This window comes from Protopterus annectens, chromosome 2.part2, assembly GCF_019279795.1.
Source record: "Protopterus annectens isolate FY-2018-M chromosome 2.part2, PAN1.0, whole genome shotgun sequence".
NCBI classification, from domain to species: domain Eukaryota; kingdom Metazoa; phylum Chordata; order Ceratodontiformes; family Protopteridae; genus Protopterus; species Protopterus annectens.
Window position 1 is genome coordinate 474,421,397 of NC_056730.1, and position 26,763 is coordinate 474,448,159.

Below are 26,763 nucleotides of genomic sequence, written 5' to 3' on the forward strand. Positions count from 1 at the left end.
TGAGCTTCTTAATCAGATCACTCTGTAACCTTTAAAATGGGATAGTTCAGTGATCACAAGGCAAATGTTGAAGAGAAAACATGCTTCCCGCACTTATCCATCATCCTGGAATTGTTATTAGGAGGATGGATAGCACAACTCTCCTCAGAGAGTTCCTTTTTGTCACTGCTGACCATGGCATCTATTGCAACACCCTTAGTTCAGAAGGCTTTATCTGACTGAGCTGCAATTATTTGGTTTGGTCTCCAGGGAATAGGTTCTATGGAATCTGGGGTCTCCCACACCTGCTGAGAGATCAAATCTATAAGCTCATCAGTGGGTGGAGTAACCCAGGAGGAAGATGGGCAAGAACCAAAGCTGCCAGGTACACTGACTCCTCAGCAGAAAGATTACTGAACTGCCAGCCCCTTCTCTGTTTCAGCATTTCTAGAATCTCCCCAAAAGGACACGTTTTCAGGAAGTGACAGTGGGGACCTCTTCTGCTTCATCGAGATCATTGTCTTCAGTGACTCCTCAGTGGAAGCCAGATGCTTCCTTTTACGAAGTCTCTTCCAATGAACCTCCTCAGTGGGATACTCTGAGAAGGTGTCAGAACAGACAGGCTGGGTATCCTGGAGCTTGAGGTCTCGTTGTCCTAGTGGAGTGTTGTGGTAGGAAGAAGTACACAGGGCATCCAGACAGGACAGACTATCCATAGTGTGAGGTACCCTTTTAGTTGTGGTGGCAGCTATCACCCTCTCCAAGGCCCCAAAGGCCAACTGCTCCTGGGTGAAAGAGGACTCTGGACCAGAAAAGACACGCTTGCGAGACAAAGCTTCTTCAAGCACGGAGACAGCTCACTCTGGGTAGAAGCTGGAACTGAGCTCACCTGCGCAGAGGCCAGAGATGCACAGACTGCTCAGACAACCTGGGAGTTGAATGCTCTGAAGGACTGCAAGGGTCACTATAACTCCAGGAGCACTCTAGTTCTAACAAAACAGAAGAACTCAGAGCCAACACTGGATCTGAAGAAGATGTTCTCAGATCTGGCCTAAAGTGCACCCAGTGCAGTGGATCCGAGGGCTCCGAAACTCTGGAGCAGAGTGGGTAGAGGCCAAGGGTGATTTAGTTATACCCTGCACCCAGAAAATCTTCTGCACCAAGCGCTCCACGTCGTCATCAGTAAGGCTCCTAGCAGAATGAGAAGAAGAGCCAGAGGGGAATCTCTGCCTGGAAAAAAAGGATGGTACTCTGAAAGGTACAGGGTCAAAGTTTGGAGAGTACCTGGTCCGAGGAAGAGAGAGTACACGCTTAAAAGCACTCTTCTTTTGTATACAATACCAACAGATCTGGCAAATCTTTATCAGATGACTCTAGAGCCAAAGATATTGGATCCGATCCATCAGGAGTCAATGCCGATGGCCCTGACCGGTCTTTATCAGCATGTTTAGGAATCTTTGTCTTCAGTACGATGACTCCGACAGAGCGGAAGAAGGCCTTTACTTTCCCTTACCAGCCGATCTACAGCTTAACTCCAGAAGCAGAAGTGGCCTCTTCAAAAGAGGAGGGAAGCATCCCCTTTCAAGATTAGTTTGTTTCTTCTTTTAACCAACACACGATGGTTGAAAGAATGACAGAGTAGTTCTCCTGCAGATGAAGAGGACCTACGCAATACAAACATAGGTCATGTGAATCACTGAGAGGGATTTTATGCTCACATTTGGAGCATTTTTTGAAACCAGCAGGCTTATGTTTTTTCGACATGATATGAAGATAAAGAAGGTTCAAGATAGAAGAAAGTTTTTTTTTTTGTTTTGAAAGAAAAAGCTAGATGAAGCAGGAAACTATTAACAATAGTAGCTAAGATGCCTAAAAAGATAAGGCAGAAACTACTAATAGTAGTAGTTAAGACTACCAAAAAATGGTAAAGGAGAGGGGGAAACCGTACCGACAAGAAAAATGGTTATGGAGGGGTGAGAGAGAGACAAATAAGGAACCTAATAAAAAAAGGTTACCAAACGAAAAAAGGAAAGTTTCTAAGGAGAGAAAGAGGTCAACAAAAAGGCACTAAAGGTTGGGAAAGAGCAGAGAAAAAGGCAATAATTAAAGAAAGACCTGATGAGACAACAGCTCTAAGAACCATGTCTTTCGAGAAGTGACAAACGAGAGTTCAGGGAGAGATGCACTGTGGTAAGGGGAGTGTCCAAGAACTTCTTTGGTTGCCACAAGCTTAGTAACAGCCACGTCAGATCCAAAGATTGGATCTGTAACACCATCTGTGAGGATGAGAAAAAAAATTGATGATATCGGGTGTCACTCTCCTACTTTGGACACAACAGAAGAGTCTTTGTTGGTTCTGTTCAAGCAACTTTATTTTATACAAACACATCATGATAGAAGTTTACTGACTAACTGAAGAAGCTTGTATACAAACTAACTGCTGTAATCATACATGCTTACTCTCTGGCTGCACTCTCAAAATGGCACAAGGAATGGTACAAGTTTAACATTTATACGTGTATGCTCAGTCTTCAACGTGCTTCTTAAAGATATAGCACATAGCTTATGCTCTCTGATGTACATCCTCCCTCTTGAAAAAGAGAGCATGCAATGTTATAAAACTCTTTTGGCATGCAGATATCACAGACAATTATTAGTTGTGCATTTATGCAAAATATAATATATATACACAGTTAAGTCCATGTTGCTACATATTTCACACTGGGCTTAGATACTCGTCCATAACGTGCAACATAAAATTGGAAATTGGGCTTAACTATTGGAACCGCCTTTGAAAAATGTTCAATCTCTGATTTACTTGGAAAATCTTCAGGAATGGAATCAGAGGTAGAAATACCCTTTGGGATAAAAACAACATTTGGTTCACAGAGTCTAAGTCGCTATAACAATGCTGTGACGATGATTCTTATACAGGTATCATGCTTATGGTTTTGCCTGTCACTGTATACCTTCCAAATCTATAAGGTAGGATCTTGGCTCATGGCATTTGACAATAACTTGTTCTATATGGTTGAAACATTTTTCTGTTTGAATTAAAGTAGTTTCTCTTTCCCTTACTGGAGAAAAGTTTGCTTGACTTGTCATACGATGACTTCTGCATAGAACAATTAACAGTTGAGACTTGATGGTCTTATTCTTGGATTTAGTAGACTGGTAGTAATGGGTAGTGTTGTTCTTGTTTGCCTGGAAAGAAGTTGTTGAGCTGGAGATCAGAGATCATCATCATGTGGTACATTCCTAAGGTTAAGGGGATTTAAAAAAATACCTGAATTATCGCGTGTTGACCTATCAAGTAGTTTCGCACTCCACACAGTTTGCTCAGCTAAGCGATTCAACTGAGGATACTCATGACTGTTGGTAATGTGTAGAAAGCCTCATTCTCTTGCAAATTTCTGAAACACCTGACTAGCAAATGGAGTACCACTGTGAGAAATAACTTTGTGCAGACTACCATGAACTGAGAAACAATGTTTCAGCTTATAAATAACAGTAGTGGATATTGGATTAGGTAGTAGAGCAATCTCAAACCAATTTGAATGAGAGTCTACCAATACCAAGTGGTATTGATTGTTCCACTTGAAGTTATCAGTGGCTACTGTTGACCAAGGTAGTTCAGGAACTGGATGTACCTGAAGCGGTTCTCTTTATAAGTGAAATCTAAGAACTACTGCATACTGTAGTTGTACTTTATCAATATATTTTAGTAATGAAGGTCAAAATACTAATTCTCTCTCTCTCTCCTCTTAGTGGATGTGGAAGTGGAACCTGGGGGACCACGATGTAGAATCTGGATGTACTCATGTTGTAGGTGAGCAGGAACAATTTTAGGACCTTTGAAAATAATGCAGTTTTCCATCAACATTTCATCTCTGCAGGAAAAATAGATTTGCTTTGATGACCATCCAACATTAAGGTAGTGATTGAGCTTTTGCAAAATTGTATCAGTCTTATCCATCAACATTTCATCTCTGTAGGGAAAATAGGTTTGCACTTCTGGTGGTACAATAGATTTGCTTTGATGGCCATCCAACATTAAGATAGTGACTGAGCTTTTGCAAAATTGGATCAGTCTTAGTGTAATCTCTCAACTCAACAAGCTAGTGGTAGAAAAATTGTGCACTGCCATCACAAAGTCAAAAGCCTCTGTCGAGCTGTTACGTTCTATTCCTGGGTGATCTGGATCAGCCAGATAAGAGTAGTTTGCCTTTCGTATATTCCATTTTGAAGTTGTACTTTTGCAATTTGAGCATCATTCTCTAATCTTGCTGGAGCTGAATGCATAGGCTTCTTTAGAATAGTAACTAGAGGTTGGTGGTCAGTTTCAATCTGAATCGCTTGACCATAAATATAATCATGAAACTTAGAACATGCAAATACTATTGCCAAAAGTTCTTTCTCAATTTGAGCATACTGCATCTCAGTTTGGGCAAGGGTTCAAGATGCATAGTCTACTGGTCTGCCCTCTTGAAGTATAACTGCACCTACACCAAATTTTGAAGCATCACAGGAAAGAGTAACTGGCTTGTTCACATCATAGTATCTTAATGTACATGGTGTGGCAATTTTCTGCTTGAGCTCTTCAAACACCTTCTGCATCTGCTCTAACCATGGCCATGCAACATTTTTGTGCGTTAGCTCTCAAAGGTGCTGTCAACTCACTGAAGTCTGGTATAAACTTGCCTAAATAGTTGACCATGCCAAGAAACATTGTAAAGCTTGAACATTTTCCGGTGCTGACATCTCAAGAATGGCTGCTTGCTTGGTCGGGTCTGGTCTCAACCAGTACTGGTAAACAAATGACCTACATATGTACCTTCTGGGAGTTTAAATTTGCACTTGAGGATTGAGCTTCAAGTTCACTTCACATGCTCTGTCTAGAACGTTCCTTAGGTTTCTGTCGTACTCTGCTTCACCATTGCCTCCAACCAATAAATCGACTATTATGGCACAAGGATAGCTCAAAAAAAATTGCTCCATGGCATGCTGAAAGACTTCACTTGCAGAATTTGTTCCAAATGGCATCCTTAGAAATCTGTATCTGCCAAACGGAGTACCAAAAGTGGTTAGTAATGAGGATTTGTGATCAAGCATCACTTGCCAAAATGAACTCTCTGCATCCAAGACTGAAAAAAAAGTGGTATTTGGTATTACAGCTGCGACCTCTTCGACTGTGCGCATTTGTATGACATGGCCTTTTCAATGCTTTGTTCAAATATCTTGGGACAATGAATATTCTGATTTCATCTGAGCCTTTTTTGTGAGCTGCTACCATCAATGACACCCATTCATAGTTGGTTCTGTAACTGGACAAATTACACCTTGCTGTACCATTTTGTCAAACTGATCCTTAACTTTATCCTGAATAGCTATCAGAACTCTTCTTGCTGGTCTGACTGTTGGAGTGACCTTTGGGTCTAACTTCATGGAATACACTACTTGAAGTTTGCCCAACCTGTCCTCAAAAACAGCATACCTGAGAAAATGGCTTCAGAAAAATTAGAAGTAGGAGATGCACTGATGTGATGAACTTCTTTGGCAAAAGAAAGCAGACTCATTCTCAAACTATCTTTGAACTGGTCTTCTGACTACATAGAACAACAAGTTGTAAGAGTTCTTGGCCAAATAACATGAAAGCATCATGCAGCCTTTGGTTTGAATCTCTTCAACTCCATAAGCAACAAGTTTCGCACTACTGGCCACACTGAGTTGCTCATTGGTTCTCACTGTAGCAAATGTGTCTGCTGATATAACATTACACTTTGAACCTGTATCTACTTTAAACATTGTGGATTGACCATTGAATGAGACAGTACAGTACACTTCACTCTTTGCCAATAAATTCACTGCATCCAGCACTACCAGGTTATACCTCATACCATGCTTTTCGGCCCCAAAACTTGGACCGAACCACAAAAGGAGGGGGAGTATCGATATTCATCAAAGATACCCACACCTCCAGGTTGGTGGCAAAGCACGAAGCATCAGGGACTGTCCATGTGCAACTAACAGTGGGTAAAACTGCCTTCCAGTTTATAGCCTGCTACAGACCACCCTCCCAAACCCAGGAACCCCACTCGGCCTTCCTGAGAACACTGGAAAATATGAAGGTCTCTCCAAACACCATTATATTGGGCGACTTCAACTACCCAAACAGACTGGGAGCATTACTCTAGCTCCAACACCCTAGCCCAAAGGTTCCTAGAATTTATAAACTCAAATGCTATGGAACAACTTGTTACCACTCTCACAAGAGGGGAAAACATACTGGACCTGATCATCACCAACATGGGGACTCTATGCTCCAGACCAGAAGTGTATCCCTCACTGGTAAGATCAGACCATAAACTAATCTAACTGGATATTCACATCCCGACCCCACCCCCTGCCCAGAAAACCACAGTGAAAAACTTCTCTAAAGCAAATTTCACACTCCTCAAAACCGAGGTAGAATCCTTCAAAGCCCCCGGGCCTGTGGAAAATACGGCCCAGACTGCAGAATCCTTTATAAACGCATTCGATGAACACCTTCAGGAATGCATGGATCATGCGATCCCAAATAAAACTAAGACCCAATCCTCCAAAGTCAGACGTCCTGTCTGGTGGACCCCAGCCATAAACAAACTATACAATAGAAGGAGCAAGCTACTAAATGATAGAGCAAAATCCCAAAAAGGGAAGGCATCACTGATCAGCATTAGCAAAAAACTACGGGCACTCATAAAATTGTCTAAGGCCAGCTTCGAGAGAAAAATTGCACAGGACACTAAGGATAATCACAAGGCTTTCTTTAGTTATGTTAGGAACCTGGGTGTAATTCCCAGATATGCTCAGAATTAGTCCAAAATGACAAAAAATACACTGAACCCACAGACACTGCCAACATCCTAGCTGACAGGTTCAGCGCAAACTTCACCCCCGTCCCCACCAAAAGGGCAAATATCTAGCGCAGCAGAGTGCTGCCCCCCTGACATCTGAGATGCTCAGGTAAGAGCCGCCCTCTCCAAAGCAAAAAACACAGCATCAATGGGACCAAACGGTGTCCCAGGCAGCGTCCTACATGAACTCCAAGAAGAGCTAAACCCAAACATAAAACTACTGTTCAATCTCAGCCTTACTACAGGATATGTGCCCAAAGAGTGGCGTACAGCAACAGTGGTCTCTCCATAAAGATGGTGCCTCAACGGATCCTGGAAACTATCGCCCCGTAAGCCTGACTAGCTTGGTCTGCAAAGCTATGGAAAGGATCATCATGGACCTCATAAATAAAGATATTGGGAACCTACAGATACTGGATCCTACCCAGTTCGGCTTTGTTAAGGGCAGATCCTGCCTCTTAAACTTGGTTGATTTCTTTGAAACAGTCACCAAGGCCATTGACGAGGGGAAGGTGGTCCACACAGCCTACCTGGACCTCGCAAAAGCCTTCGATACAATACCCCACTAGGGCATTATAGATAAGCTCACCAGCTTAAATATAAACCCCTATGTCACTAGATGGATTGCAAACTGGCTCAAGGACAGAACCCACATGATTAGAATTGCTGGAGCCATGTCAGACTCCAAACCAGTTACAAGTGGTGTCCCACAAGGCTCAGTCCTGGGACCTCTCTTGTTCGGTATATATTTCTTGGAGGTACAGGCCAACATGGAAGGACTGTGGCTGACCAAGTTTGTAGATGACTGCAAACTAGGCGCCATAATCGACTCTCCAGCCGACACAAGCATCCTCCAAAAAGGGCCTCATAGAAACAGACAACTGGTGCCAGAGCCATGGCCTCAAGTTAAATGCCAAAAAGTGTATAGTCATCCCCTTTGGCAAAACAGTGCCACAAATTACCACATAGGTGGTAATCCATTAAGTACAGAAGAAGTAATTAGGGACCTGGGGACCCAAGTTGATAGCAATCTCTCATTTGACAACCACGTGGCCAAAGTGGTTAGAAAAACATTTTATATAGCCCACCTAAACATGAAGAGATTCACATCTAGATCAGGGGAGGTCATCGTGTCTCTTTACTCGTCCCTCGTCAGGCCCATAATGAAGTATAATGCCCCTTTTGGGATGTACCTTACCAGACACCTGCAGCAACTGTAAAGACCCCAAAAGTACCTCATCAAGAGGATCAAAGGGCTCAAACAGATGCCATATGCTGCTCGGTTAAAGAAACTCCAGCTCTACTCAGTGGCATTCCGCTTGTTCAGAGGCGATCTGTGCCTGACGTATAAAGCCATGTCCAACCCAGAATTAATGGACATGCTGCACCTCAGAAAATCCAAATCCCATTGAGCTACACGCTCGAGAGACTTGAACCTCAGCAATGAAATAAATAGGACATGCTTGAGGGACAGATTCATAACCCAGAGGCTCCCTTCACTCTGGAATAAAATCCCAGTCCAGGTTAGGCAGAGTCCCTCATTGATTCCCTTCAAGAGGAATCTTGATGAGTGGATGGGAGATCATAGGTTTACCCCGGGTATCACTTCTGTGTCACTGTTAGACAGAGGCACAGTATACTAACCTCGAAAAAGGGCATAGCAAAATAAATTTAAAATGGGTGGCGAAAGCCAAACACATTCTGGCTAGGCTTATAAATGCCCTAGGGCAGATAGCCTAGTATGAACCTATGAACCTATCAGCGCTTTCATCAATTACTGATACACCATCCACATAGAAAGTTGGCTGCTGCATCTCTACTTGATCAACCTGCTTTTTTGTGTGACCTTTCTTTACAATTGTGCAAGGTTTACCAGATTTGCAAACTTTCTGGAAATGGTTCCATTTGTTACATTGCTGACCAAATGCTAAACATTTCTCTCTTTTAGACTCATGATTTGCACCACAACTGCGACAGGCAACAAAGCTGGACTTGGGTTTTGCGGATTCATGCTTGTACTGTCCTGAGGGGCATGTTCCTTTAACTGAACTTGTCTTAGAATTTACTGGAAAACTACGTAGTTTTCTTGATAAGCCAGCAGGAGTTGTGGCTGCCATGTGCTCAGTAGCCTGTTTCGGTTTGCCATGTGCTGCATGCTGTCTACATTTGTTCTGGAGCCTGTTGAAACCATGCTCCGGTCACTTGCCAGCATAGTTTTGCGTTTTTCTGTCTTCATGGATTTGGAAAATCTCTGTTGCTTTACTCAATGTTAAATCACCATCACGAAGCAAGATCGTTCTCACAGCAGCACTATTAATACCACACGAGCCCGTCCTTTATTAACGCATCTTTTTCACCAAACAGAGATGTTTTAGCCTTGTTTCTCAGATCAGTTGTATAAGCTGCAAATGTTTCCCCAGGTTTCTTATCTCTCATGTAAACCAAATGCCTCTCTCCAGTGTAATATTTGTCTGGGGGTAACACATTTCCCTGAACTTATGCTTCAAACACTCGGGGTCTTCTCTCGACTCAGTCTGAAGAACAATACGATGGTTTTCACCTTCTTCATACACTGCTGGTGCATACACAAATGAACACACACTTTCTATGGCCTCTGACACAGCTAAGTTTAGCAAAATAAATGCCTTGGTGCATGCATCTTTACCTGAATAACCTGCTTGTATAAAAATATCATACTCTTGCGCAAACATTCTCCAATTCTCTGAAATATTCTGATCAAATACAAGAGGTAAGGGCTTCCAAAATCCGTCTGCCGTATTAACAAATACCAGTGAAGAGTTTTGCACATAAGCACAAACACATACATATATGCCAGTGCTTGTAACTTTGCTCAATAGCACAACGAGCCTCTGTACAGCTGAACTTTGCGAAATAACTCTCTTGGGCACTGTAATAGTCTTGAAATTACTGTATTGCATGAAATCACCTCTAATCAGTGTAAGAAATATGTCAAATAACTGCACAATGTAACTGGGCCTTGTAGAATATGTTTCTTAGGGCGCTGTAATACTTTTGAAATTATTGTATTGCTAAAGTCATTTTATCATTTTAAGAAACGTTTCAAATAACTGTACAATGCAAATGAACTGAGCAGGAAAAGCTCAGAGTCCATAACATTTCAAAGTAATGGTACTTTGTGAATAAACAGTACACAACACACTGAAACTTTCCCAAAATGGCGGTACCTTTCTAGGCAGTGCAAGGAGCACACTGTAATGGCGACACTTTGCTTCACAAAACAGTTGCACTTTGCACACAAATGACTCTTCGAAATACATGCACAGTAATAAGCACACACTGTAAGCACTTTTACACATTTTGAGATACCTCGAATAACTTTAGTTATGCACTTGATACAATACAAGGCCATACTGATGCCAAAACACAGCACTTTCCCAAAAACATGCAGTCGCCTTCCTTAATTTACACTTAATGTGCCCCTTTTTGTCCTTATATTCGTTTTGCTCATTTAATCTCTTCTTGCCCATTGTACTTTTCTTGTGCTCGTTTTACTCTAAAAAAAATGCCCGTTTTGCTTTAAACATGTTCGTTTTACTCCTCGCTTTACTTTTCTGTTAATTGTTTCATTAAACACCTTTACTTTAAACATTTCCTTCAGTTAATAAGCATTTTATGCCTCCTGCTTCTTTAATAATGCATTTTGTGCCCTTATAATGCTTGTTTCATCCTTTTTATGAAATAAGTAGCTTGTGCATGTTCTCATTACCTTTGCTTCTTTTCTGGCTCTTTTTCATGCTCTATTCTTTTAGTTTACCTTCACGGTCATCTCTGTACCTCATGGCTCTGAATCTTATTCTGTTCGATCCTGGTTCTGACACCATGTCGCTCTCCTACTTTGGACACAATAGAAGAGTCTTCGTGGGTTCTATTTAACCAGCCTTATTTTATACAAGCACATCAAGATAGAAGTTTACTGACTTTAACTGAAGTAACTTATATACAAACTAACTGTTGTAATCATACATGCTTACCCTCTGGCTGCACTCTCAAAATGGCATGTTTAACATTTATACCTGTGCACACAGTCTTTGATGTGCATCTTAAAGATATAGTACATAGCTCGTCCTCTCTGATCTACACCAGGTAAGTTATTAACTAATTTCTCGCCCCCAATGGTGTTTGCTGAATCATGTGCATTATTTAAATTTTGTATATATACTTGTAGTGCTGTGCTTTTGTTCATGACACTGATAAAGCTGGGAGGCAAAACCTGGGTCTGTTGTGGGTTTTTTCAGAAAGGATGCTTTCAATGATTACATTTTTCTATTTCATTACAGTATTGGCGAACTGGTGATGCATGGTTTCTGTTTTTAACTGTTTTTGTTTTCCTGTGCATCACCTTTTGAATTTCTTGTATTTATTTGGTGTTTGTGATTATTCATAATACATACACACACATTTATATATATATATATATATATATATATATATATATATATATATATATATATATATATATATATATATATATATATATACACACATACATGCACATATACACACACATACACACTTATATATATATATATATATATATATATATGTACACACACAGATTCACTTTATATCCTTGAAATACTGAAATATCAAAATTCAGTATTTCAAAGCTATAAAGTCAAATTTTTAAAACTACGAAAACACAGAACCGCGAAATTCAAAATCTCGCGCACTGGAGCTTTTGAATTTCACGCTTCTAATGCACACACACACACACACATCATCCTCCCCACACAAACACAAGCTCTCTACTACTTAAAAGCAGGGGGGCAATTCCCCCACACCCCCCTACTTATATATTCTAACTCCAGGGCCACACTACACACACACACACCACCACACAAGCTACATTCTGCTCGGTGACACACATCACAGCAAGAATACACATTAACACACCACAGCCCCTCCACAAAACCCTTAACACACACACACACACACTTACCTTAATCTGTAACCACAGTGGAACTTCAGAACTGCGAAATTCAAAACCTCCGGTATTAGAGGTTTATTTAATTCGCGCTTCTGAGCTTTCGCTCTTTTCAGGATTCCACTTTATGGACTCGAAATACTGAATTTAGACATGTCAGTATTTCAAGCTTCTAAAGTGAATCCATATATATATATATATATATATATATATATATATATATATATATATATATATATAGATATAGATATATATATAGATATATATAGATATATATATATAGATATAGATATATATAGATAGATATATATATATATGTATATATATATAGATATAGATATATATATATATATATATATATAGATATAGATATAGATATATATATATATATATATATATATACACACACACATTTCATATATATATATATATATATATGTGTGTATATATATATATATATATATATATATATATATATATATATACATATACATACACACATACACACACACAGACACACATTATATGCATACATGAAATTATACACACATATAGGTTCATAGGTAGGTACTAGGCTATCGGCCCTGGGGCCTGTACAAGCACAGCCAAAAAGGTACCCTGGCTTTTGCCACCCACGAAAAATTATTTTCCTGTGCCATATATAAACACAGTGTCATGGTATGATAGCAAAAAATCAAGGATGGTAGTGTGTGTTATGCAGTAGTTGTCAGAGAGAACTGGAGTTGAACCAGAAGATCATTATCCTCATGGATTAATTCCAGTGTTCATGAATGAATAGTACAACCCCCCCCTCCAAGCCACTGCTGAATATTAATTAAATATACAAGGCAGACCTGGTTACATCTGCTGAGTTATTTGATTTCTGTCAGACTCTGTCATCTGTTGCATTATCCCTTCATTTACCAGTAAAAGCTTATGTAAAACAGAGTCTGCATGATTCAGCTTATTTTGTCATTGGGAAGTTCTTATAAAACAGATTTAAAGGCTCTTATTTCTCCAAGCTACTTTCTGTTACTACAGAATGCAACTTATTAACGCATACCTCATCTTTCCTTTGGGCTGAAGTCTCATATGTATGCAATAATTCTTTAAGATTTTCCATCTGGTTAACCAAGTGACCAACATGTTCAGCATGTTGTTCTCTCATTTTCCTCATTTCTTTTTGGTGTTGTTCGATGACTGTAAGTCTCCATTTGTTGAGTTCAGTGATTACATTAGCCTAAAACAGACAATAAGTTGCATCTTAATTTTGTTACTTTTAAAAATTTCAGTCAAGATAAAGTGATTTTTTTAGCATTTTGATTTTTTTTTACATTAAAATATTCTAATGTAGTCTAACTCCTACTTCCACTGTTTGGATGAAACCTTACATAAATACAGCTGTGTGAAGATATGCACCATTATACTAGGTGTATAACTGACGGGATCACTGTTGCAGTAAATTATAAACAGATTTGACAGTAAACCACTGCAGGTCTTCAATCTTTCAAACATATATTTTCAGGACTTCGGGATACTGAAAGCCAAATGTTTGCAATCTTGTGCCTAATCCTTAGAGTGAGTCTTGCTATAAAGGAAGTACATCATGCATTTCTATCTGCCATTTTTTGGTGTACATGAGTAGGTAAAACAAATAGTCGAGGGGGACTATTGTAACCTTGTACAAACATTCCAGAATTAAGGACTGATCACTGCTGCAGTATCCTTAGCAATATGGGTTATATCCTGCATAGTGTTGACTAAAGAGACAGGTGTGGGAGCCAAGCCCTTCACAGCTTTCATGCCAATTGAAACAGGGAGGCTGAGCCTTGAAAGGACAGTATTAGCAACAACAAAAAAATAAACATCCACACCCTGATGTAAACAACATCAAAAACAAAGGGTTGGAGGGAGAGACCAATTACTACAGCAGGGAACATCTACTGCTATCGTAAGTTAATTTGTACAACTGTACTATGCTCATCACATTGATCACTACTGCTGTAGCCTTAGCATACAGGTAGATTACTTTAGCTTACTACATTTAGGAGGTGAAAAAAGAAGAGTCCAAGATCCCCCTAGAGAATGGTTCTAGAATTCCTGATCTAAACCTAGAGAAGGAATCAAGGTTATAGTGCTTTGTAAAAGTATGTACAGAGGACCCAGCTGCAGCTTCTAGAAAACTTCTAGAATCTAACCCTTTCCAAAAAGCTATAGATGAAACCAAGACATCGATAGAGTGGGTCTTGACCCTACCTGGAATAGTTTCAATATGGTGAGTATAACAAAAGGTAGCAGCCTTTGACAACCATTTGGAAATAGTATGTTTAAACACAGATTGTTCCTTCTTACCTTCAGAAGAAATTAATTGAGCTGGAGATCTCGAGGATATAGTTCTGTCAAGCTAGTACGGAGTTGTGTGTGGACATCCAAGGTATGGTGAGATGGATAGTTTGGCTTAAGGTAAAACTCGGATACCACTTTAGGTATTAAAGGATTAGTTCTCAAAGAAACACCATCTCTGGGGAAAATGTGGTATGGTGATTCAAACCTAAGAGCCTGCAAGTCAGACACCCTTCTTGCAGAGGTCAAAGCAATCAGCAAAACTGCTTTCCACGTTAAGAACCTCAAGTCAGCCAGGTTATGTGGTTCAAATGGAGCAAGTGTTAGCTTCTCTAACATAAAAATAAGATCCCAAGGAGGGGCCACCATTTTTCTTGGAGGCCTCATATACAGAACCCCTTTCAAACACATTTTGACATATGAATGCACTGAAAAAGGGAGCTCCATGGGCAGATGATTCAGAGAGTGTTGAGTGCCTTAATCAGGGCAAATATCTCTTTTATATTTATGTGATTGTTATCTGTCCTTTATGTCCTATACACCTTGCACTTTTATCTCTTCTGAAACTGCTCCTTATGCAAAGGCTGAGGAATCTGTGGTGACTATTTTGGAAGAGGGAAGGAGAAGAGGAGATCCAGACTTAAGGCTATTTGCCGCTTTCACCAAGTAACTTTTCTTCCGACAACCCCTTGCAGTGGGATTTGAAAAGACAAAGGATGTTGGTGCTGGGACCACAGAGACTTCAGATACCACTACATCTTTCTCATGCAAAGTATTTTCAGGGGTATCATGAGAATCATAGATGCCATAAAACCCAAAATGCTGAGGTATTCCCTCACAGTGATTAAAGTCAGAGTGGAAACCATTAGAAACATACATCTATTTTTTTCTTGTAAGAGAAAAGGTCTTTGAACTGTGGTGCCTAGCTGACACTCCAGAAACACAATCCTCTGTGAAGGAGTCAACAAGACATCTGAATGCTCTTTTAGAATCCCAGACTACCTAAAAGGGTGCAAAGAGCTATAACTGGAGCTAGACACTTTACGAATATCCACATTTGAAGTGGATAGCCCAAATGGTAAGGCAGATAAACTGATGATGTGATCCATTCACACAAAAGATTAAGAAACACCTGAAGTCTAGATGAATAGGGATGTGGTGATAAGCATCTTTTAAATCTAATGCCTCCAGGAAGCTTGAATGAGGAAGATGTAACAGGTTGTGAAATTACATCACTTTGAATTTGGGCACGATCACAAACAGGTTTAGGAAAGAAAGATCAAGAACTGATCTCCAAGCATTTTCTTTCTTTGAATAAAAAGCTGTCCCCACTCAGGAAGGAGGACCTGGTTCTATCACAACATAGGACAGCATATGGCTGTAGAGCAGGTGGAAACAAGATAGTCTAGCCTAGTGAATATGAGATTACTCCCCGGAAAGGAGAAATTGTCTCCCATCGCCTTCTGTAACATTAATGAATGATCTTCAGAACACAGTTGTCTGAAATTATGTGTTGCCAGAGAAAACTGGAGATTCAGACTTTCTAGAACGGAAATGGGGCTGGGGGGGGGGGGGTGACAAAGCCTCAAACTGCTATTCTGATTTCTTGGACTGTCCTTATTTATGGGGGTTCCTGTATTTATTATTGAACCCCCCCCCCGCCTTTTCTTTTTAAATGTCTGTTTACCTACATTTTGTCGAGAAGATTATTTTTTTTTTTGCCAAAACTGGATGAAGGATTAGAGAGTCCCTTAGAAATTTTCAAAAAGGAGGGTTGAAAATTCTGTATCAACTTATCCCTTTCATCACACTTTTTGATCACTTCTACAACAGAGTGGCCAAAACCTAAATCTCTGTGCGATGGAGAATTTCAAATCTCATTTTTATCATCTTCATCTGGGAGGTTCTGAGAGCACAGCCAAGAAAACCTCCTCAAAACAGTACTAGTAGCTACAGCCCTGGAATAGGTATCAGCAGAGTCACACACACACACTTGTAAACATTGAGTAGTGAATTAAACAGACATAATCAAATTATTTAAAGCAGGTTTTTCCTCACAAGAAGAAACCGCAAACAAACATTCCTCATACTTTCACAATTATCCAGAACAAACAAACTATGAGACTGACTATTCAAAATTCTGAAAATCACAGTTGCAGAAACATATTCTTTTCCCCATATCTATCTATAATCCTCCCATTCTTATCAGAAAGAGTATGACTGGAACTAAATAAATGTTTGGCAGCAACTAAAGCTATAGATTGAAGAACTTTATCCACCCTATCTGCCTTTTTTAAGAGGCAGATGGCTGATTATCAGCATCATTACAAGCAGTAACACATCTTCCAAAGCTGTCAGAACTGGAGGAAAGGGTAAAGGTTCTGGAAATTCTTCTGAAACAGCTCGTAGTATGTTCTGGGGGGGCTGAAAAACCTCTGTGTTCTCCCATTGAAACCTCTGGCACATTCTGGAAACAGTATCCGAGAAAGAGGATCCCCACAGGGAGAATCAGAAATTGGGCTCTCCTATGCATCTAAATGAGAAATCTGAGGAGAAAACCCTGCATCTGTCCCATCATCTTTATGTCCAGACTGTGATTCACAAATATCTTCAGGAAAGAGGAATCATTTTTTTTGTAACCAGCTACTACTTTATGACAAGGATCAACAGCTTGACTTAAACCCTGAGCCAGACCTAGTACACTACTCCTGTCTAAGGAGGTTTGAAAGTTTGAGCAGGAGTAGATACATGTTTAGTTATCTGTTTCTTTTTGACAGGAAAAATGGGATAATGGCAACAGCAGCTTTTTCAGGGATGGGCATAACATTCAGACAATACAAGGAAGCCCTCCATTTTTCCTCTCCCAAGACAGACAGCACTGGCTCTTCCTTACCCACTGACATGACTCCCAACAGTTACAGGGGGCATGGTTAACTTCCATTCCACTGTGGCTGTGGGTGCGACACCAAATGGATCTAGGCTAAAAGATGAGTGTCTGAGGTACAACTAATTGCCACATTGAGTCAACTCACCTGCTGCTAAGGCAACATGTAAGCCTGCTATGGTGGCAAATGCTGTTGCTTAACTTTTTCTTTTTGCAGCTGGAAAAGGGACTGACCATGGGACCAGTAGTCTACTCCATGGTCAAGCTGAAAATGGTGCCAGTAAAACTACAAGTCCACATTTATTTGACAGAAAAAAAAAAACAAAGAAAGTATTTTCAAATACTATGCCTACCCCTCCAAAGAAAAATAAACAATTTATCCAAAGAAAATGGGTTTTCAGTTAGTTAACACTACTTTTAAACTGACAGAAAAAATTAATGCTCTGCTTAAAATTGCTTTACAGTCTCAAGACAGTCCATTAAAAGACAGCACTTATGACTTTATAAAATAACTTTCCTAAAGAGGAATGTAATAAATCATTGATAAATTTAAGAAAATATAAGTTTTTTTGAACTTACCTGCCCAGCAAAGGAAAACACAAGCAAACTGTCGATCCTCAAAAGCCGCAGAGGAGTGCACTCTTTGGCAGTAGTAAAGCTCTAAAAGGATTTGTGCCCAAACTTGTCAGTCAGCTCAGCTCAAGCTGCTTGACAGTTTGAGTGCATGGAAGGTGCCCTGAAGCTTTGAAAGCTGGCCAGCCATTACATTCTTGGCAGGATATAACCCACATAACTAAGGCTACCGCAGCATTGATCAATATGATGAAGATTGTAAATTTCATGTCAGAAACCCATATGATTAGAAACCAGTAGTCACACTGTGGAAATAGACAAAATATTATGAATCAACAGGGAAATGCACTACTAGGCAAGGTGTAGCTATCATTATTAAAATCACATTTCCTAGTAACACACTGGACTCATGTATGATACTAATAGTAGGTGGTGTTATACATTACATGCTCATTATCACCTTTAACTAAACCTATCCTTTTACTTGATATTTATGCTCTCTATACCGAAAGTACAGTTGTGTACACTTACCATAAATGTAGATGTTCGAGTGCATTCACTGTTGCAGTCATTTTATTTGGGTTATCCCCTGCCAGGGTAGCCCTCGGCCAGCCCGAATACCATAGACTTAGTATTTCTGAGTCGGTTGCTGTAGCTTGAGGACTGATGTCAGGTCGTCAGTGGTATAAAGGAAGGCATCAGGCACCATTACATCAGTTTTTCTTGCCCTAACCTGTCAGGATCTCCCAAAGTAGGAGGCTAGGCTCTGGTGGAAGAACCCCACCAGTGGAAATTAAATACCAAAACCCTTGTAAGGAAAAGGGAACAACAAGGAAAAAAGAAAAAAAAAGAGAAAGGGGGATGGAGGGAGGGAAACCAGGACTGCAACCGTGAATACATTTGAACATCTGCATTTATGGTAAGTGTACAAAACTGTACTATGTTCTTAGTGTTTCAGTGTTGTGTCATCACATTTGGGTAGATTCCCAAAGCTGAGGAAATGGGTGGAGGCAGTCCAGGAAGCTAGGGGGTGGCTAGCAAGCCTTGCAAGAATGCAGAGGCAAACCCTGCCCTGGATTTAGAGAAGAGAGGCAGGTGGTAATTCTTGGTAAAAGTATGAACATATGTACAGGTGGCAGCCTCCAGGATGTCCCTGGTGGGTACTTCTCTGACGAAAGCTGCAGAGGTGGAGGCTGCTCTGGTGGAGTGTGTCCTGACCCCCTTGGGGGGAGGCTTGCCATGCTGTTTGTATCAGAAATGGATGCAGTGTGCTATCCATTTGGAAATTGTTTGCTTGGAGATGGCGCTGCCTTCTGCCCCTTAAGCAAAGCTAACAAGCAATTGAGCAGACTTCCTGAGGGGTTTAGCCCTGTCCAGATAGTATTTGATCGGTCTGTGCACATCGAGAGTGCAGAATCCTTTCCCCCTTGCTTTGGGGGTTAGGAAAGAAGGTGGGTAAATGAATGGATTGGTTGAGAGCCACACTGGACACCACCTTGGAGAGGAAGAATGGATTAGTTCTGAGGGATACCCTGTCTGCATGGAAGATGATAAAGGGTTCCACAGCCATGAGTGCTTGCATCTCAGAGACTCTACTGGCTGAAGTGAAGGCCAGGAGGAAGGCCGTCTTCCAGGAGGGAAATTTTAGCTCTGCAGAAGAAGCTGGTTCGAAGGGGGGCAGGGTGAGCTTTTCCAAGACAAAGTTAAGATCCCAAGCTGGTGTTGGTGCCCTTCTGGGGGGCCTGAAGTTGCTAGCCCCTCTGAGGAACTGTTTAATCAGAGGGTGTGAAAAGAGAGGCTGCTCAGTGGGAAAGTGAGCAGAAATAGCAGAGCCATGAATTTTTATGGAGGAGAATGAAAGATCACTCTGTAGCAGGTCAGCTAAGTAATCCAGGATGAGAGAGATGGAGGGCTGTGACATGTTGGCCTCCTTAGCCTGGATCCAGGTGCAGAACCTTTTCCATTTATCTGCATAAGACTTTCTGGTGCTAGGGTGTCTGGCCTCTCAGATAACATCCAGAACCTGTTTACTGAGGATGACAGATTGGTCAGGGGCTAGGGTATAAACCAAGCTGCCAAACTGAGTGTTTGCAATTGGGGGTGCATGAGTTTCCCTTCCCTCTGGGTTAGGAGGTTTGAAATCTGAGGAAGATTCCATGGAGGCAGCTGGGACAGACTGCGCAGCACAGGGTACCAGTGCTGTTTGGGCCAGTCTGGAGCTATGAGAATGGTCCTTGGTTTTTCCGCCCTTATTTTGAGCAGTACCCTGGGAATGAGAGGTAGGGGAGGAATGGCATACACCGAGAGGATTACCCAGGGGAAGGACAGGGTATCCCCTTTCCAACTCATGCAGTGATGTTCCCTGGCGCAGAATTTGCCAAGCTCGGGAGGCGAACAGGTCGACCTCCGGGGATCCTCATTTCTGAGTTATTAGGAATAAGGTGCTTCTGTTGAGCTGCCATTCATGGGGGTCCAAGAGCTGTCTGCTTAATTGGTCTGCCAGGGAGTTGAGAGAGTCTGGTAGATATTGAGCTAACAGGTGTATTTGCATGGAAGAGGCGGTGAACCAAAGGGTCATGGCCAGTCTGCACAGCGGGTAGGAGTGAGTCACTCCCTGTTTGTTGACATACCACATCACAGTGGTGTGTTGTCTGTCTTGATCAGGGGAACCCCTGAAGAAAGAAGGTGCTCGAGTGGAGAGAAGGCCAGTCCCTTGTTGTGGGACCATGCTGTTGCCCATCAAAGAAATTCCTTCTTCAGGCAAGGAATTATAGGCAGAAGAGTTTCCAGATCCTGAGAGCGTTGACACAAAAGGCTCTTTAGGTACCACTGATGTTTCCTCATATGAAGTCTTGCATATTGAATGAGTATGCAAGAGGCAAAGAACACCAGGGCTTGCAGAATTGTCCTTGCAGAAAGTTGGAGCCTGGTGGCCAGTTAAGAGAAGTAAGCTGATGGGAAAATTTGTTTCTCTGGTGTAAGGCATGTCATCTGGGATGCTGTGTCCAGACTTGCTCCCAGGAAGATTATCCTTTTGGTGGGTACCTGTTTTGGATTTCTTTTCATTGACTGTGTACCCTAGGGAGGTCAGCAGGTCCTTTACAAAGGCCAGGTTTTTGAGCAGCTTTTCCTGGCTGTCTGCCTGAATAAGGTAGTCATCCAAGTAGGGGTAAATTTGAATATTGTTCAAGAAAAAAAAAAAACAGTCAAAGGATAAAGTGCCTCTTGAGAACAACAGATGAAAACGTCATAAAAAGCACAAGGGGCAACACTATAAATAGCGAAGGAGACCATTTAATGAATCTAAACTAAGCACAAAAATAAAAACAAAGTGAGCGCATTCACGTTCAAACAGAACGCTTCTTCAGACTTAACTCCAATGAACAAACCATGCATTTAAATATAGCAAGGCTACTTCAATAAACAATTCACTAGCCAATCAAATATCAGATTCTATTAAATAATTAATGGCATAGTAGCACTCCATTTGCCTTTCAAATTCTTTAAAAGGAACACACCCAATTTGCCTTTCAAATTCTTTAAAAGGAACTATAAAAGAGGTATAAAAGAGGTATAAACGCTTATATAAGTTATATAAAAACATATAAAAAATATATATGAAAAATGTAAAGTATATATAAAAAACATTATGGGAAACCTTCAAATGCTGAAGGAAAACATTATTAGTAAAGAACACATATATTGCACAACTGTGATCACTAGTTAAAAATCTATACAAATGAAATGTCATAAAAATGCCTAGCGCTACTAGATACCAAAAATTCTAGCTATTAAAATGCTTCCTTATGGAACTGAAATGTTTATATATAAAAACCATCCTAACCATAAAAAACAATTACTATAAAGACACTTCCAAATACACACAAAAACAAAAAATGCAAAACAGCACAGAACATATAGCCATAATTTAACTCATAAAACAAAATAGCAAATGAAATTTAGACAGGGAAGCTAATGGATGAAGATCGTTCTGCTAAAAAAGATTTCAACAATCTTCTCATTCAGTTCATGGGCTTTCTCTGCTTGCAATTTCAGAATCCATTTGTTTTCTTGTTTCTCAGTATAGTTCCTGATATTACTCAATTTGATTGTCTTATTTATCAACTCTATTGCAAGAAATTCAAATCTACGAGTTAAATCATTGTTTATAACATGCTTAGCTAGAGCACTTCTATAATCTTCTGTTAATTGCATACAAATGCTCTCTAACATGCTCTCTTAAAAGTCCTATTGGTTTTCCCAATATAAAAATGTGTATTTCTGGCATTTCGCTAAATAAATTAAATCATGTGACTTACAGTCTGCATAGTGATCAAAAGTATAAACATTGCCTGTATCTGGATGTATAAATCTATTATCACTAGCCATATAGGAACACCGGATACAGTTCCTACAGGGAAACCTGCCTTTTCTAACTGAATGGACGTTGCTCTTGTTGTCTTTATCATAACACAAATGTCTTTTCAACAACTTTGTATTTTTGTAGGCGTATCTAGGTCTAGTCCCAATTAGATCTATAATTCTCTCATCTGCAGTCAGTATATGCCAATTCCTCTTTATAATTTCAAGTATCTTATTATTGTTGGTAAAAGGAATAATCAATGTATTGACCTGTGCTGATGGCTGATTGTCCTTTCTTAGATCATTTCCCAATCTATTGTTTCTCCTAAAAAATGGTTTTCCTCTGCCCTCTCTTTTAGTAAGGGTCTTATCAAATAGCTGTATACATTCATCCAATCCATATCCTCTAGCTCTAAACTCCTGTTCCAAAGTTGTTAAAGTTTCATGGAAAACAGTATCTTGATTGGTCAACCTAGATGTCCTCAAGGCCTGATTCTTAACAATACTGCGGTAAATATGGGGAGGATGCATGCTGCTGTGGTGTAATAAATTGTTACTCCTGCAGCTATACATTTCTGTATGCATCTCATTTCCATCCTTGTGTATCAAGACATCTAAGATTTCTATAGTTTCAAGAGACCAGTTGCCTGTAAATAGCAAACAACTAGTAGTACCATTAATGTACTCAAATTCTTTTAACTTTTCTTGAGTGCCTCCCCAAACCAGAAAAATATCATCCACAAAATGCTTATAGTATTTTATGTAGCTTCTGAATTTTAAGTTATCAATAACATATGCTACTCCCAATACACCATCACTAGATTGGCATATGAGTTGGCACAAGGAGTGCCCATCGCCACTCCTTTCGTTTACAAATAATAAAATTCTTTGTATGAAAACACATTATTATTCAAAATTATCTCTAACAACATGGTACATTTCATTATCAAATCTCTGGGCAGCTCCTTTTTGGTAATATCAGGAACTATACTGAGAAACAAGAAAACAAATGGAATCTGAAATTGCAAGCAGACAAAGCCATACCTTCTCAAGTGTACCTCATTTGGGTCATATTAATTAATTAAAAGATCTTCTGTATAAGTAAAACTAGCATATTTTAACCATCCTATGACCTTCCTAGCTGAAGCTGTTAGTAAGCCATTAGTACATGTTCCACATTTTGCCCATTTGTTCCACATTATGAGGGCTAGTGTTCCTCATTTTGGAGATGGAAGGTTGAGAGCTACAGACAAAGCCCATGGACTAAATGAGAAGGTTTCGTTGAAACATTTTTTAGCGGAACGATCCTTCATCCATTAGCTTCCCTGTATAAATTTAATTTGCTATTTTGTTTTAGGAGTTAAATTATGGCTATATGTTCTGTGCCGTTTTGCATTTTTTGTTTTTGTGTGTATTTGGATAAATCTATTAGTGTCTTTATAGTAATTGTTTTTTATGGTTAGGATGGTTTTTATATATAAACATTTCAGTAGCTTTCTATAAGGAAGCATTTTAATAGCTAGAATTTTTGAGATCTAGTAGCACTAGGCATTTTTATGACATTTCATTTGTATAGATTTTTAACTAGTGATCACAGCTGTGCAATATATGTGTTCTTTACTAATAATGTTTTCATTCAGCATTTGAAGGTTTCCTGTAATTTTTTTTATATATACTTTTCATATTTTTCATATTTTTTTATATGTTTTTATACAACTTATATAAGCGTTTATACCTCTTTTATGGTGTCTTTTAAAGAATTTGAAAGGCAAATGGAGTGTTTTACTATGTCCTTAATTATTTAATAGAATCTGATACTTGATTGGCTAGTGAATTGTTTATTGAAGTAGCCTTGGTATATTTAAATGCATGTTTTTTTCATTGGACTTCAGTCTGAAGAAGCATTCTGTTTGAACGTGAAAGTGCTCACTTTGTTTTTATTTTTGTGCTTAGTTTCGATTCATTAAACGGTCTCCTTCGCTATTTGCGGTATTGCCTCTTGTGCTTTTTATGATGTTTTCGTCAGTTTTTCTCTAGAGACACTTTATCCTTTGACTGTTTATTTTTTCTTGAACAATTTCTGTGTTTTACAGAGGGACATGGCAGAAGGGACTGAAGTGAAACTAGCTTATAATCAGAGTTATCCTGTGGATATCGATCCAAATTGTAAAGAAGATATTTTTGTTCTATCGTTTACCTAAAGCAGAGAGCAATCCACTGCTAAAATTAACTAGAACTGACTTGATTAATAACAGTGATGGGACAGTTAATGAGCGTATCACTGTGATGCAAAATGAGGAAAATGGAAAATAAATTGGCGAAACTAAACATACAATAGCAGAGGAAACATATGGAAGCACGCCTAAGTTTATAAGTGGTGCCAAGAGGTTAACGCATCTTGAAAATGCCTACCTTCGGCACCACTTATCCTGATTTTCTTACTAAATGGCAGAAGCTAAACCTTGAGACTAGCTATGGATACACGAGGCTGTTAGTCGAACAGTATATAATCATAGAAGATACTCTGGCCATTGAATTGACACAGCTGAAACAAGAACTTGCTACTCTTTTGCCATTACATGGAGTGAAAAAATTTGTCACTGAAATGAGCACTAATCTAACCTTCCTAAATAAACTTATGCAAAGTAAAAAGAAGACACTATAGAGAGAGACTTTTTGGATTTCCATAAGGGGAATGTATTCTTTTGGCTGAGAGAACCTATGAGGAATGGCGATTCAGCCCAGCCAATCAGTGGTTACGGTTCTACCCACTACTTCTACAGCAATGGAATACGTCAATACCGTACAATGAGGAGAGAACGAAGCAGCAGAGAAAGATGCCAGCTTGCTGACCATTCCTTCTGTTTGCAGTGAAGGACAATCTTCAGTTAGAGACAAAATTACGCACTTTGGTATGTCGGCACTCGATGTGAGAAGGAAAGAGAAACCTGTAGAGGCAGTTCCTTCCACTTCCACCATGTCGTTTTTTTTGCCATTTTCCATTACCAATTTGGATGGAGCAGAAACAGCCATGAACTTGCTACAGCAGAGAATGAAGAAAAGCAAATCTTCAGAAAAGCGCTAGAATTTCAGAAAGAAAATGTTGAAACCAGTGAGTCGGACTTGATTATTAATATTTCTAAACATGTTTTAAGTGAATCTGAGAGGTCCCTTCTGAATAAAGGACTCTCATTTATACCTTCAAGAAGCACTAATGTAACAGATCTGATTGTTAATATCAAACTTTAATTTCAAACAAGCATTTCTAGTAATGTATGGTAATTCTAATAGTGAAATTGTAAATATATTCAGGAAACCTTCTAATTTTATACCTTCAGTGCATCCACTTCTCAAAGCTTGAGAGAGAGCTTGTGAGAAAGATTTAATAGAAACGTTTGAGTCTAGCAATAAGAAAGCTAGACAGGAATTTTATAATTTAAACAGAAATGAGTTTGAGGCATTAAACGTTTTACAGAATAATAATAAAATTACTATAAGGCCTGCTGATAAAGGAGGCACCATAGTAGTATTGGATAGAGATTTTCATGAAATTAAAATGGAAGGGCTACTGGCAGAATCTGACACCTATCGACTTCTAAATAATCAACAACTTAGTAAAGTTATAAAAGATATGCACAGTGAGTTATACGATTTTTTTTTGAGTGGTATTACAGACACAGATTTATATAGATATTTTTAATGGAAACACCAAGCGTTCCGACATTTAGAAGCCTACCTAAAATTCATAAGGGCCTGCTAGACCCCTCCTATGAGACCTATAATCTCGAGTAAGGGATGGCTGACTGAATCAATGTCCATCTATGTAGAGAAACAACTAAGACCAATTGTTGAAGTAACTAACAGTATCATTAGAGATACACAACAATTTCTAGAAACTCTTTCAGATTATGTGAGCTCAGAAGAAAATATCACCAAAATTCTTTTGGTTAGGTTAGATGTAACCTCCTTGTTCACAGCAATTCCCAATGACGTTGGGATTGAGTACGAGGATGTTTTTAATGGAAAAGGAGATGCCCAGAGATTTGATAATGAAATGTACCATGTTGTTAAGAGATAATTTTGAATAATGTCTTTTCACACAAAGAATTTTATTATTTGCAAAAGAAAAGAGTGGCAATGGACACTCCTTGCGCCAACTCATATGCCAATCTAGTGATGGCGTATTGGGAGTATGCATATGTTATTGATAACTTAAAATTCAGAAGCTACATATAATACTATAAGCGTTTTGTGAATTATATTTTTCTGGTTTGGGGAGGCACTGAAGAAAAGTTAAAAGAATTTAGTGAGTACATTAATGGTACAACTAGTTGTTTGCTATTTACAGGCAACTAGTCTCTTGAAACTACAGAATTCTTAGATGTCTTGATACATAAGGAAGGAAATGAGATACATACAAAAATGTATAGGAAGAGCTGCAGGAGGAACAATTTATTACACCGCAGCAGCACGCATCCTCCCCATATTTACCACAATATTAAGAATCAGGCCTTGAAGACATCTATTTTGACCAGTCAAGATACTGTTTTCCATGAAACTTTAACAACTTTGGAACAGGAATTTAGAGCTAGAGGATATGGATTGGATGAATGTATACAGCTAATTGTTAAGACCCTTACTAATAGAGAGGGCAGAGGAAAATTTTTAGGAGAAACAATAGCTTGGGTAATGATCTAAGAAAGGACAATCAGCCATCAGCACAGGTCAATAGATTGATTATTCATTTTACCAACAATAAT

General features: G+C 39.5%; 1 protein-coding gene across 3 annotated transcripts in view; it reads right to left on the reverse strand.

The window, feature by feature from the left end:
• Window positions 1-26,763, reverse strand: part of POC5 (POC5 centriolar protein) — a 1,778,414-nt gene that overhangs the window by 1,214,076 nt on the left and 537,575 nt on the right. For all 3 annotated transcript variants that reach the window (XM_044063961.1, XM_044063962.1, XM_044063960.1), the window contains exon 5: window positions 12,905-13,081. In XM_044063961.1, the coding sequence (XP_043919896.1) occupies window positions 12,905-13,081 (177 nt within the window). The remainder of the gene's footprint in view (window positions 1-12,904; window positions 13,082-26,763) is intronic.